The sequence below is a fragment of the Daphnia pulex genome, chromosome 5 (assembly GCF_021134715.1).
Source record: "Daphnia pulex isolate KAP4 chromosome 5, ASM2113471v1".
In the NCBI taxonomy this organism is placed as follows: Eukaryota; Metazoa; Arthropoda; class Branchiopoda; order Diplostraca; family Daphniidae; genus Daphnia; species Daphnia pulex.
The window spans coordinates 7,265,384-7,279,597 of NC_060021.1; the positions used below are offsets into that span (position 1 = coordinate 7,265,384).

Sequence of the window (14,214 nt, forward strand, 5' to 3'; positions counted from 1 at the left end):
AAAAGATAGCTGCGTCAATTTAAAAAAAAAATGACATTTACTGCGTTGGTATAACCACCAGATATAAAACGAATTTTACATATCGATCGAAAAATGCTCCAGAACAATCAAACGATCAAATACGGATAATATATATATATAGGTAGTCATGGCGAAAAATGCCAACGGGAAACCAATCTGAATTTAGATTGACACGGATTTATCAAATTGACATTGAGAGGAATTCACACAAGGTTTACGGATGCTTCGAAAGCTTACTTGTCTTTTTCCATCACCACATCGAAGTCACTCTCTACGGCACTGTTGTTGGTGTTGGATAGTGAGCTGCTGCAGTCAGCGGCTCCATCCTCGGAATCCATGGAGTCCAGCAATGCATACAGGTAGCCGTAGAGATCCAGCGAAGGAGATCGGGAGTCTCCAATCTGTTGTCCGTAATCACAGAGCATGGTGTACAAGCTGCCGACGGTCGCTTTTTTCTCGACGAGTAAAGAGTACATGTTGTAAACGTCGTCGCGGAGTTGGTTGTCGCCGAAAGTGAAATAAACCACATCTCGGTGGGTAACGGCAGCTGCCATGAGTTGAATTAAGCACTTCAGTCGTGGGTCACCACGGAAAGCACCGCAGCCCCAGTTTCCTGTAGCCACAGCAGTCAAGGGTATTCGACGTTGACAATGGAATCCAGCATAAGCCTAATTGATAGGAGTTAACAAATTGTTAGATATGCTTTGAAATTAAGTAATGCAAATACAGTAAGTGACCTTTCGAAGTTCCCGGTTAATAGAGTCCTTTTTGTACTGCGTTTCCTTCCGGTTAAACGGGATAGCATCTATGGCGACTACCTGGCACAGTCTTCGACCATGAGCATCACGGGGAGTTTGATCAACGAAGTCTCCCTCAAACCGAAAAGTATCTCCATAACCAGAATGACAACTGTACTGTTCACAACCTTTAAAGGCAATCAACAAGTATTTTCAAGGAATAACATTTCAAAGAAAATAAACGTAGTCAATTATTACCGGTTATGACTAGAGCTTCATTGCTTTCCATCACCTCAGAAAACAAACAACCAACAATCAATTCCGGACAAATGACAAAACGGATTTCTTCTTGGACGCATCCCCAGTTTAAAACACCTCCTCCTAAAAATCTTAAAAAGAAAGTTTAACATGAATACTAAAGCTCAGCAAAAAAAGATTACTTGTTGGCAAAATCCATCTGAAGCAGACCGATACCCTCTTTTTCAATGGTCCCTTCGGAGGAGACATGAAATCCACCGAAAGTCTCTGACGCTGTCTCCCAGTTAGGAAATTCTGAATCACTTACTACTTGACGAATGAAAGTTACCACACCACTTGGCTCTGAGGAAACAAAAGGGGTTAATAAAATGCGTAACAAATTCATTGACCCATTATTACCTTTAGTTATAACGCGATCAAAGTAATTTAGAAGACATTTCAACTTTTCATAAACGGCAGCAGACCTCGATTTATTTTCAAAAAGCCTGAAAAAATAAAATTCATTATCAGTATCTTGGTAGGTAACCAACTGATTTATATGTTAATACTTGATAAAATTTATGTCTGGGTAAGTAGAGAACTCGGACTGTCTCTTTTGGGTGTTCCTGCGTGGATACGTGCTAAGGAATGCGTTTGCTAACAAAGAAGAAATTTGGGACTGAGACATTGACAGGCTCTGTGATTTGTTGCGCGTTAGCAAAGTCGGAGTTACGGTGACTCTCTCTGGAAGTTCGATGGCTAACCGAATGACACCCGGCAAAATGTGATCAAAAAATCGCTTTCTTTCGTTTGGGGTCAGTTTCTATAATTTTTATAAATGTATCAATAAACAATTGTACATTAGAGTAAAAATGGTGGTACCTGATCAACAAACTCATGAAATCTATTGAAATTCCAAATATTGTTGTAACGACTATTGTAGGATAAAATTGCCTTCTCAAGTTCAATTGAGCTCCTGATTTGTTTACCACAAAAGGCTTCTTTAATCAGTTTCCATCTTTGCTCTAAAGTAGAATTACCCTGCATGTGTCACAATATTTACTAAGATAACACCACTTTAATTTACACTACTTGAATACTCACATTCACACTGATTGGATATAAATTACTGGGTGAACATGGCATCTTTACATGTTCAGGATCCCATCTGTCACTGTAATTTGCAGGGTATGGTTCAGGAATAGCACCAAGTGCATATGGTGTTGAAACCTGTAATACAAATAAAACTATTGTTTAAAAAATTTCAAATTATATACATTTTCTTTTATGACATACTTTAAACAAAACTGTGTGAGTTCTTCCAGGTTCAATGCTAAGTAATTGCTTGCAATCTGGATGAAATAAATTGTACATCTCAGATAGAGGCTTTCCCTTCCATTTGACAGTAGAAATTTCTGTTTCAGCCCATCGTTCTCCTAACACACTTGTTAATATGGTTGTATCAACAGTGGCTATAACTGACTGTTCAACAATGACGACATCACATTCATCTGGTTCCATATTAATAGCGCAATCTGTGTTGTTAGGTGTTGACTCTGTCGAATTTTTTTTTGTGAAACCTGAGAATCATGTGACAGTTGTTATTTACACATAATGAAGGTTCTCATTCACTTCACAACAAAATAATGTTACCAGCATTTGACATGGTATCCATTATGCTCATTTGCTTAAACTTCTTTTTGGCAGGCGAGGCAGGGGTTTCATCACTCATTGCATAAACTAAGAATTTAAAGGAATCTGAATATTTTTTAAAAGAACAAAGACTTCAAAAATCACTCTAAATAGTAAATAGGTATCACGTATCAATAGACCCAACTGTTTTTTTGTTTTCTTTTTAAACAAGATAGCACATGATTTTGTTTAGCAGACTACGCGCCGCGGATGGGATGCTCAGTCCTCAATAGTTTCAAAGCCTGAAGAACCTTTTTTGGCTTGGTCCCAAAAAAAGCGCTAGAGTGTATTTGAGCGCCTCTACCGGCCAGTGTTGCTGTTGTCGTGTTGTCTGCAAAGACTTAAGTCTTTTAGTCTTTTTGTGATGTATTGGTCGGTCGCATGGTCGGTTTTTCCCGCGCAGAAAATGTTCATCCATGTTCCACATAGCTGCAGTGCAATCCGGGCAATCCCACACGAAATTTGTAGGTAAGAAATTAACAGGTTATCATGTTTTAAGGTAATTGGTTTGAGCTTTATTAAATACCTGTGCATGCAAACAACACAAAAGTGCATTTGAAGTTTGAAATTAGTCAATTATGTTTGAACTATCTCTAGAGCTAGTACAGGTTTTGACTCTCAATCTATTTTTTAAATGTAGCTACTGCATGGATGAGATTTGAGTGACAGAAATGAAAGAGATTTGACATGACATTCAAATTTATATAGATCAAAAGTACAAAACATTAAATTGTGACACCAAGGACAGCAGCAAGGCAATCAAGAGTGCTTGAGGCAGGAAATCCAATCTCCAGTCTACATGTTGATCAACACGACCACAATTTCCTTGACAAATCTGATGGAATTTGCCCCAGTGCACACAGATTGATCCTTAAATCCAAGTGAGTCTTGAGAGGTAAATCAATTCCTTTTAGTTTCATTTATTAATTAGTTAAATCTGCTACCTGCTCAGTCTTGTTTCCCCCCTTTCATGAAGGCTTCACCTCTAAGGGCTACGATATGAGCCTTGGTATTTTTTGTCTGGTCGTCCTGTTGCCATCCATAACTAAATTGGATCTTTCACTGTGATCGGCCACTCGCATGGATTGGTAGTTTTCGATTCGAGTTTGCCACGACTCAGATTCCTTTCTTTAATTTCCCCTCTCTCCCATAATTATCTTAATAAGGACTGCGTTGCTTCGTATCTGGGCGTAGTAAATAACATGCATTTTGGTGTGTCGATAAGAGCTGGAAAATGTTTCGGGGTATTAAGTCAAATGAATGCAATGAGAAAACAACCTTACTACTCGGGGTGTCCCAATAATCTCTTAAGTTGTTTCCTTGAATTGGTATTATTTGTTAGAAATTCGTAATTCCTTCTGCTTTTAGTAAATGGGCAGAATATTTAACATGGGTTTTGAAGTCCACTTCATTAAAGATTGTTTAGGTTTCCTTCACCATCGATATGGTTTACGTTAGTTTTAACGTAATAACACGTGTTACGTTAAAGTAAACGTAATATTTCGTTAATAAAGAACGAATAGCATCGACTAATGTAACCACTCAAAAGGCGCCTCCAATAGTTCGTCACTTTTTTCTTTGTTTAGTGGTACTACAGTTTACTGGGTGCAAGCGAATAGCTACATATAAATTTCAGCGTACACGAAATTCGCCGTAATTTTAATTTAACTTGCAGCACTTTAGTAAGTTACATCACTACAAAATTCTAGTAGTTATTATCAGTAATGAATTGTAGTGAATATCCTTTTTGTCAACTAGTAGTTGAATCAGTAAAAATTACGCTTTGGACATACCGGTAACATTGTACTATCTTATTGAATAGTTTGGGTTTTTTTTTTGTATGACGGTGTTTGAACAGTCGTCGTGACTCATGCAATCTCATGTTTCCGCCGTTCATGTTTCGTAAGCAGTGTTTTATCATTTCTTTTTAAAGATAGTAGTACATATATAGCCTTTTGCACAATGCCATTCTTTAATATGCTAGCGCTGTTTTTTTTTTACTGTACTTCGCTGTTCGTTTGTGACCGATGGACATGCATAAATGATTAATCGTTATGGCGTATAATAGACCTTTTTCATTTTTACAATACGATCAAGGCAAAGTGTCAGAGGAAACTAGAAAAACTGTTCCGTTGTTGACGCCAAAACCAGCATCTACTGCAGAGAAAAGTGGTTCAGTTACTGTGTCCAATGCCACTGCTTTTTTCAATAGATCTCAGCAATCAACTGGTTCATCTATAGACAGCGGGCAACATGGAATCCAACAGGGAGCAGGACGAACAAGGTATTCATCAAGTATATATTCCATGCTGTATTAATAAAATTGGTATACTTTTTTTTCCCATATTAATTAGCCAAGATTTCAAAACAACTAACAGAGTGTTCCCATCCAGCAATAGGGAGCGTAACCAACAAAGTATATTCATTAAGTTTATTCTAGACTGCTTATTGCAACAGTGTACAGCTACAGAGCATTTTTTTTTCACTTCAACAGTTTTAAACTGGAGGACAACAGGTGGCCCTTCAAGAGAGGCAAGGTTTGTTTAAATCAATGACATGTTGCTGATAAAAACAAACCAGTAATTTATCAATATTTTATGTAATTAAAGTCCCACTTGGAAAACTAATAATCTGGATCAGCAGGGTGCAAAACCAAAGCTACAGAATTTGACTGGACAATTTCCTTCGAGAAAAAGCCATGAGTTGTTAACTGAAAGCAATTCCAAACGGCAAGAAAATCCTCCCAGTCATAGGAAGAATGCCCTAAACTTTTACGGCGTAAAAAAATTGATAGAAAACGACGCTCAACCCGAAATTATTGCTCGAAAGTTTGCAGAGGCAGAAACTGGACTGAAGCAGTTTTTAGAAAACAACTCTGCAAATTGGGATGCTGTGGAATTGGTTCTCGTGGTCATTGGCCACTTTTGCGAGAAGAAAGGAGTGGTGTTGTTTCATAACACTTTTATAAAAATCGTTCAAATTTTAGCCGAAGAGAACGTATTTTCGAATCTAAACAGTGTCATCCTGAGTATACCAAAATCTAGATGCACCAATCTTGGTCCAAAAAATGAACGCTTCCGCAAACTTATCAAGAGCCTCACTTACCTGACGACGGAAATGCTGACAGTGATGCCAGCGCTCACTTGTGACTATCTAGGAGAGCAATTTGTTGAAGATATCTGCGCTCTTAAAAATATTCCTTCCATCCGGGATACGAATGTTGATGAAGTTTTTAGCACGTTTCACAAAGAAGGAGCGGAACGCTTGAAGGTCGGTAATATCATTTCTTAACTAAAGTGTATTTAACTATATTTTAAAAATTTCTTGTAACATCTAGAATGCATGGGAACAACATTCAAAAGCCAAATCGCTCCTAACAAATGAAAGCCATAGGGATGCGATTCGATTCCAACGGCAGGAGCTGATGATTCATTTGAAACCGCCAGATGACTTTCGACAACTCAGCGTAATGCCTGATTGGGAAGATGTTTGTGCTGACACCGATCCTTTTCTACGCCCAAACCTCATTAAAGGAAGCTACCCAGACGTGGACACTTATCTCGATATTCAATTCCGGCTTTTGCGTGAAGATTTCCTAAATCCATTGCGCCAAGGACTTGTAGCCTACAGAACCAAGACAGAAAAACAGCAAAATCAACACATTCGTGTGGACAACATTAGACTGTATTATGACGTGAAGATCAATGCTGACGTCGAGAACCTAGGTCAACAACAATTATACACATTGGAGTTTTCAACCAAAGGATTGCAACGGGTTAACTGGGAAGGCAGCAAACGTTTGATTTATGGATCTTTGCTGCTGTTGTCAGCTGATAATTTCAACTCTTTCATGCTCTTCACTGTCGTCGACAGAAAACCTGAGCAGCTGTCACGTGGTAGAATTAAAGCTAAATTTGAGGGTGAATCTTTACCAGTGTATGCCAGTAAAACAAATTTAGTGATGGCTGAAACATCGGTGTTCTTTGAAGCTTATCGGAGTGTGTTAATTGCACTACAGCGTATTAGTCCAGCTCACTTTCCCATGCAAGATTATATTCTTTGTCGGAATGTTATGCCAACTGAACCGGAATACCTAAAAAAGATTCCTATCGTAAGTTCTTTATCTTGTAGGTTCACATTTTCACAATTTTCTTTAGGTAATTTTTTTCTAAACATTTTTTAGCCAATAGTCTACGACTTAACTCCTGTGCGAGTTTCGAACTCGACGACTGAAAATGGAAATAATGAAGACGATTCTCGTTATGAAAAAGGTTGTTTTGATATTCGTTATACCCTGACGTATGCAATTATTTGGCCTTTTATTTATTGTTTCTAGGCAAATTGTTGAACCCCGCGCTACATAGGTTGTTGGCGCAAGTGTCGCTATTCGGTCAAAGTTTGCCTGATAACGAAACTCTCGGACTAGATCCAAGCCAAGCTGACGCCCTTTATGCCGCTTTAACTAGAAAATTGGTTGTTATTCAAGGACCTCCAGGAACAGGGAAAACTTATTTAGGCCTCAAAATTGTTCAAACTCTACTGCACAACAAACGGTATTGGGTAGACAAACCCAAGCCTACTCCTATATTAGTGATTTGCTATACGAACCACGCGCTAGATCAGTTCTTAGAAGGAATCAGTAAGTTTACGAAAAAAATTGTCCGGATTGGTGGTCAGTCTAAATGTGAAGCCCTCCAACCATTTATGCTTATCGAATGGAAAAAACAGGCTGTTGCTCAAAGAAAAAGACCTCTGCAATACCGTCATTGGTTGGCGGAATCTCGCAGCAATTTGAACGAAACGAAAAGGTTGTTAATTTAACTTTCTATCATTTAATTGTTTTTAATTTTCGTCTGTTTCATTTTTTACATTAGTGCATTTGAAAGAATTCAAAAGACGCAACGTATTGTCGAATCTTTCGTCATCATTCATGAGAACTCCCTACTCAATCTGAAAGTATTATCGCAGATCGAGTATGTTAAAGTGAGAGCGACGACTACAATTTCAAACAGTTCCGCAATCACTCAGTGGCTTGGTGTTCAATCGATTCAAACACTCAAGGAAACCCTGAAGGCTTTAAAGAAAATTTTGCCAAAGACAAAAGCGCCTCCAGTTGCAATTGAAAAGGCTTTGAAGGATGAAGAACTTGTCGAGGAGGAGTGGGACAAAGAAGATGTCGACGAAATTCAGGGTTAGCATTAAAAAATTTAATCTGAAAACTCAATTTGTTTTATGTTTTTCTTTCTTTACAGGAGAACGTATGATGGACGAAGAAGTACACGTAAGCCAATCAGATTTCGCCGGGCTGAAAATGAAATCAGAAAAAACAATGGAATCAGAAGGAAATATCCAATACGCCTTTTCTACACTGACTCTAAACCAGAAGATAAATTCCTTACAGGAATCCTTACAGGAATTAGAAGGGGATGATGTCGAGTTGGTTCAGTTTCACATCGCTGAAATCAAGCTACAAAAAGAGCTCTTTCAAGAGATTCTGAAGATCCTCCCTACTGTAGACAAAACAGATTACAAGCAATTGATCGAAAGAGACCTTGCGCGTCTTTCTTTTGTGGATCGATGGAAAATTTACTCCTTCTGGAAAGCCGAAATTTCTGACATGTTGACTGCGGAAATAAACTTGTTGTATGGGCAATATCAGCAACAAACAAACGAAATGAAAGATGTCGAAACAATTGAAACTGCCGAGATTATTCGTGAAGCCCATGTTGTCGGAATCACAACTACGGGGGCGGCCAAGAATAGAGCGCTATTGGAACATCTGAAATCAAAAATCGGTACAGTATTTGTCAGACCCTTTTCTACCTATCTTTATCTATTTACTTATTTTGGTTGCAGTCGTCGTTGAAGAAGCAGCCGAAGTTTTAGAGGCCCATATAGTGACCTCCATGTCTTCTTCTTGCGAACATTTGATTTTAATTGGTAAGCATGTCTATTGAAATTCATATGTATGTGACTTTCTGACGATTTCGTGGATTCAGGTGATCATCAACAACTGCGACCTCCAACGACGGTGTATAAATTAGCGAAGGATTACCACTTGGATGTTTCACTGTTTGAACGATTGATCATGAACGGAGTTAAGCCAAATGTTTTGGGTGTCCAACACCGAATGAGACCGGATGTTGCTCGACTAATCGTCCCATCCATTTACCCCCATTTGGAAAACCACGAGTCTGTGTTGAGGTACTGGGATGTTCCAGGAATGGCGGAAAGTGTATTTTTCCTGTCTCATTTGGAACGAGAAAAAGGAGACCAATCGGATCAAGAAAGCCGCAGTCATTTGAACCCGTATGAAGCAGACATGGCTTTGGCTCTAGCTCGCCACCTGTTAATGCAAGGCCTGGAGCCCAGTCAAATCACAATATTGACAACCTATTCCGGCCAGTTGTTGCATTTCAAAAAGTTGCGAAGAAGTCACGCAATTCTCCAGGGCGTTCGCATCTCAATCGTCGACAATTTTCAAGGAGAAGAAAACGACATCATAATCCTGTCTTTGGTGCGAAGCAACGACGAGGCTAAAGTTGGATTTCTAAAGACAGAAAATCGCGTCTGTGTTGCACTTTCTCGAGCCAAGAAAGGATTCTACCTGATTGGCAACATGGGCAATTTAACAGGGAGCAGTAAACTCTGGCGGGAAGTGAACAAAGTTTTGACGTCGAACGGACAGATAGGGCCTCATTTCGACCTACAATGTGAAGTGCATCATACTATCATCAAGGTATTAAAACAAACAAATGTTTTCTGTGTTCAAAATAACAACTACATACACATAATTTTATTATAGGCGAATAAAGTGTCCCATTTTCCGCCAGAGGGTGGATGTTTCGTCCAGTGCCTCACTCCAATGCCTTGTGGACACATATGCCCCAAAATTTGTAAAATTAAACTAATGTTACTAATGAGATTATATAATTCATTGTATTGTTTGTTATTCTAGGCCATGTTGAGGATCGTGAGCACACGCGACAAAAATGTCACGAAGCCTGCTTGCGCTCCTGTTCCGTTGGTCATCCTTGCCCCAAAAGATGTTATCAGGATTGCAATCCCTGTTTGACGAGAATTCCCAAAATTCTTTTACCATGCAATCACACTCAAATAACTGAATGTTACAAAGACCCGGAGAAGGAATATTGTCTTACAAAAGTTGTTAAGGTATTTTTATTAAATTATTTTTCTCCTTATGAATTTCACAGCCATTCGATTGCTCGATAGGCTTTACCAATCTGCAAACACACAATGGAACTAGACTGTGGTAAGTCAGTTGAGGAAATCAAATGTCCGGAACAGTGTGGCATGCATCTAGATTGTGATCATATCTGCAATCGAATCTGCCACAAGAGAAGCTCCCACGCCAAAATGCCATGCACCCAACCGTGTCGCCGTTTTACCTGCCCTGAAAAACATCCTTGTCCAAAGCAATGATATGAGGAATGCGGGAAATGTCTCGTTGATGTAGTCAAGAAACTACCTTGTGGCCATGATGTACGTATTTCGATTAAATTTATCTTAATTTACTTTAACGTAACGTTTTTCTTTTATAAGGGGGAAATCAAATGCTGGCAACTTCCTAAAGACGCATACTGTAAAGTGAAGGTCGAGAGAATTCTTTCCGGCTGCCAACATACGGCCTTTTTCGACTGTAGCCAATCCACTGAAGGTTACAGATGCACTCGTATGTGTGGGAAACTGCTATGTAACGATGGACACATTTGCCGAAAGCCTTGCTTTGAACCCTGTGGCCCCTGCAATATTCAAGTGAAGCGCACACTAGTTTGTGGCCATGAAACTCAGACGGCTTGTTACAAGGATCCTCTGGCAATCAAATGTAAGTTCCCGAAAGTAGTTACTCTACCCGATTGCGGTCACAAGGTTGAAATCGCTTGTAGCGACAATCCCGAAACAGCCTTCTGCCCAAAGCCTTGTGACACACGTCTCGATTGTGGGCATCAATGCACGGAATTGTGTCATGTCAAAAGCGATCCTCACCATGAAAAGTATCTTTGCAAGAAAGCTTGCAATCGGAATAAAATTGATTGCAAACTGGATCATAAGTGCGGGAAGAAATGTCACGAAGAATGTGATCTATGTATCACGAAGATCAATCGACAATTACCTTGTGGACATTCTCAAGTTGCTGAATGCTGTTTAGATGATGAAGACATCAAATGCGGGTAATTGCAGCAGAAAAACTGGTGTCTGAATTTTGGTTGTTTCTAATTTATGGCTTATTTTCTTTGAAGGGTAATAGTCAACAAAACTATTACTGAGTGTATGCATTCGATTCGTGTCGAGTGTTCCACCATTGCCAGTCGCCAATTGTGCAATCAGCCATGTGTCAAGTTCATGAGTTGTGGTCATCAATGTAAGATGCAATGCAAAGAGACATGCTCACCATTAGTTTGTCAAGAACTTGTACGGACTTCAGTGTTAAGTCCCTGTAGACACCCCGTGATGAAGACTTGCAACGATCATCACTTATGTAACACATTTTTAACTTTACACTTATTCAGTGACAATTCATTTGATTTACGCTCGTAATTATAGCTCCTGTAGTGGAACAGGCACAGGTGGAGAAATTTCTCCAAGAGTGCCCGCATAAGTGTCGCGCCAACTTGCCTTGCGAACATTCTTGTAAAGGATCCTGTGGGCAATGTTTCAATGGCCGTCTCCACAAAGCCTGCGAGGAAAAATGTGGACGCACCCTAGTTTGTGGACATAGGTAATTCAATATCAGCGTTCAATCAGTATTTACTTTCTACGTATGTAACGAATTCTTTTCATTTACAGCTGTGGTGTGAATTGTGCCATTTCGTGCCCTCCTTGTAAGGAAGTATGCCAATATCGCTGTCGGCACAGCAGATGTCGCAAGAAATGTTGCGAGCCATGCGTCGATTGTGTTGTATGTTTCTAATCTTTTTGTGTGGTTTTTTATTAGATTTAAAAATTTAATTGTTTTAATTAATAGGAACCTTGTGGTTGGAAATGTGAGCATTACTCATGTTCTCTCAAATGCTTTGAATATTGCAATCGACCTCGTTGTGATGAACCCTGTCGGAAACGTCTCCCGTGCGGCCATTCATGCGTTGGACTCTGCGGTGAAATCTGCCCTCCTCTTTGCCGTGTGTGCCACAAAGACCAGCTGACGGAATTTATTCTCTATGGCAACGAAGAAGAAGACGACGCCAGGTTAAGACTTGTTAAATTGTTTAACTGCTTCTTTACTAAATTTGTGTTATTGTTCCTTGTATAAAGATTCATCTACTTGGAAGATTGCCAGCATACTATAGAAGTAGAAGGGATGGATCATTGGATGGAGATGAAAGAGGAGGAAACTCGTGAAATCCAAATGAAATGCTGCCCGCGCTGTAAAACCATCATCCGCTCATGTTACCGCTACGGCAATGTTATCAAGAAAAATTTCGAAGACATTGTGGAAGTAAAGAGGATGCTTTTGCGCAACCGTGTTAGTTCCAAGGAGATCATAGAGAAGCTCCTTAATCAAATTAAGGATTCCGATGCTCTAAATAGCGAACTTGCTGGTAAACTTAACCATGGCATAACTGAAGTCCTGAAGAATGAACTGAAATGCATACGGGACTTTTTGAATCCAAACATGGTCGGAAAAAGGCAAAAGTATAAAAGTTTGGATGACGATACTCGCTACATGTTTGAAGTCAAGGTTGATATCATTGCGTCTGTTTTGAGCTCCATCAAAAATGCTCCCAAAATTGCTTCATCTGAAAGTCCAATAGCGATTGGAACAATGGACCCTGCTTTGCTAAAAAAATTTCTAGGTCGAGCTCAAAACATTGTTATATCGCTCTTTCATCGCGAACGGTTTTCTGTCCAGGAGTATGATTGTTTCATTGCTGAAGTCAACCGTTTGGATTTGATTCGAGTCTATTTCTTGATAAAGAGTGCCTCTCACATGTCCAACAGAAACTCTTTGATAAGTGAAGAAACCCGACTGGTAGAAGATCTGTTGATGAAGAATACGAAACCACTGAAGAAACAAGAGAGCGAGACAATCAAAGGCATTTTTCAGAGAATTGGCAAAAAGCTTAATACTGGACTTGGCATCAGCGAAACTGAACGGGAGCAAATTGTTAAAGCTATGGGATTTAAACAAGGTCATTGGTTTAAATGCCCGAATGGTCATATTTACTTAATTGCTGATTGTGGTGGGGCGATGCATGAAGCCAAATGTAACGAATGCGGGGAAAAAATTGGTGGAGGAAACCATTCATTGCGTTCAGACAACAGCCTTGCGAGCGAAATGGATGGGGCTCGATTTGCTGCATGGTCAGAACATGCTAATAACATGGGCAATTTTCAAATACTGGATTAACCAGCTTTTTTTCGTTTTCAGTCTTAAACTTTTTATTGTAAAATTGTCGTAGCTGTTTTAATTTGGCTTAGATTGATTTAGATGTTATGATTAACGCGGCAGATGTGCTAGATGCCAGATTCCTTTATTTGGAGATGGTTTTCCGTATGTTGTGTTTATAAAATTGATTAATAATATACTGGGAGATAATTCATTGATAAGTTCTCTTCTTACGTTAGCGCTTGCGCCTAGACTCTTCGTATATCTTTTTTCAATTATTTATCCGTACGTAAAAAAATCGTAGAGAAAATTCTCGCTATAATTAATATATTTTTTAAAATTCCTATTAATTATACAGTCATCCGTGAACAATATAAACCTACTTATTTGTCTTTGCTCTTACTCCGACTTACGCAATATGAGAAATGCAATAGATTGATAGGCCTATGTAAATAGGCTACCACTTTTAAAAGAATTAATTAAGTGCTGCGTGGCAGAGTGGGTTAAGGCGTCGTCTTATTAAACGACACTCAACACACATTGTGGGAGTGCTCCACCACTAGGCACTCTTCTCTCCGATCTCGATATTGGTGTCTTTGTCAGATCCTGAAAAAAATATGGTATACTAACAGACGTTGACTAGAAACAAGCTTTTAAAGATGAAGCATTCTCGTTCCTCGATGTAGTCCTAATTTGATTATGGGCTGGTAGTACGTGAGTTCGTGGACAGCTTAGAAGTAATGCCTAGTCAAACCCTGAATTTTTATTTGGTAACTTTGGTAAAAAGTGAAATCAAACGAAAGAAGACAAGTCAATTTTAACTCAACCTTTTATCGCATTTTATCGAATCAAATTTGGTCGTTATATAGCTTAGAACTCCTCCCATAAGGAGGCGTAGAAAGGATCGTTGATTGTTGCTTTATTTAACACTGGAATAAGTCGTTCATTTAATCTTTTAGTCGCTATTATTCTGGGCGAAAGATTATGGCTTGTCCTAAATGAATATATATATATATTTGACATAATTCTTTTATGAAACTTAAAACGAAATTTGTGACCTTCAAAACCCTTTGGGAGTACACCCTCATAACCTCGAAAACTGATCATTATCGATCAATCAAGGTCAATTATTTGGATTTTCCAGATTTTTTAAAGATATTTAAACCCTCGATTCAGTTG

The 14,214-nt window shown here is 39.0% G+C and overlaps 2 protein-coding genes across 3 annotated transcripts; one reads left to right on the forward strand and one right to left on the reverse strand.

Moving 5' to 3' along the window:
• Nucleotides 1-18: 18 nt before the first annotated feature.
• Nucleotides 19-3,069, reverse strand: LOC124195063 (poly(ADP-ribose) glycohydrolase-like). 2 transcript variants are annotated; one of them, XM_046589541.1, is made up of 11 exons: nt 2,833-3,069; nt 2,649-2,753; nt 2,292-2,575; nt 2,100-2,225; nt 1,878-2,036; nt 1,565-1,818; nt 1,416-1,501; nt 1,199-1,358; nt 1,017-1,147; nt 759-946; nt 19-689 (listed from the first exon to the last, which is right to left on the reverse strand). In XM_046589541.1, the coding sequence occupies exons 2-11, from the start codon at nt 2,725-2,727 to the stop codon at nt 255-257; spliced, it is 1,902 nt and encodes a 633-aa protein (XP_046445497.1). In that variant the 5' UTR covers nt 2,728-2,753; nt 2,833-3,069; the 3' UTR covers nt 19-254. The 2 variants fall into 2 exon arrangements, with proteins under 2 accessions (XP_046445497.1, XP_046445495.1); XM_046589539.1 differs by having other exon boundaries at nt 2,649-3,068.
• A 1,599-nt stretch (nt 3,070-4,668) lies between these two features.
• Nucleotides 4,669-13,251, forward strand: LOC124195066 (NFX1-type zinc finger-containing protein 1-like). The gene is given in 20 exon segments (XM_046589544.1): nt 4,669-4,971; nt 5,042-5,103; nt 5,182-5,224; nt 5,297-5,957; nt 6,025-6,798; nt 6,871-6,958; nt 7,024-7,495; nt 7,562-7,878; nt 7,940-8,482; nt 8,544-8,627; nt 8,687-9,426; nt 9,493-9,583; nt 9,646-9,860; nt 9,921-10,190; nt 10,251-10,879; nt 10,949-11,187; nt 11,253-11,427; nt 11,496-11,607; nt 11,674-11,894; nt 11,961-13,251. Coding segments are annotated over 20 exon segments (7,062 nt in total). The 5' UTR covers nt 4,669-4,741; the 3' UTR covers nt 13,057-13,251.
• The last annotated feature ends 963 nt before the right edge of the window (nt 13,252-14,214 follow it).

Excerpts from the sequence above, each read along its gene's own strand:
- LOC124195063 (XM_046589541.1), bottom strand. The coding sequence starts at position 2,727 with ATGAGTGATGAAACCCCTGCCTCGCCTGCCAAAAAGAAGTTTAAGCAA. Across the intron at positions 2,226-2,291 it reads CTCACACAGTTTTGTTTAAA|GTTTCAACACCATATGCACT; the intron begins GTATGTCATAAA and ends TTTGTATTACAG. Across the intron at positions 1,148-1,198 it reads CAGATGGATTTTGCCAACAA|ATTTTTAGGAGGAGGTGTTT; the intron begins GTAATCTTTTTT and ends TTTCTTTTTAAG.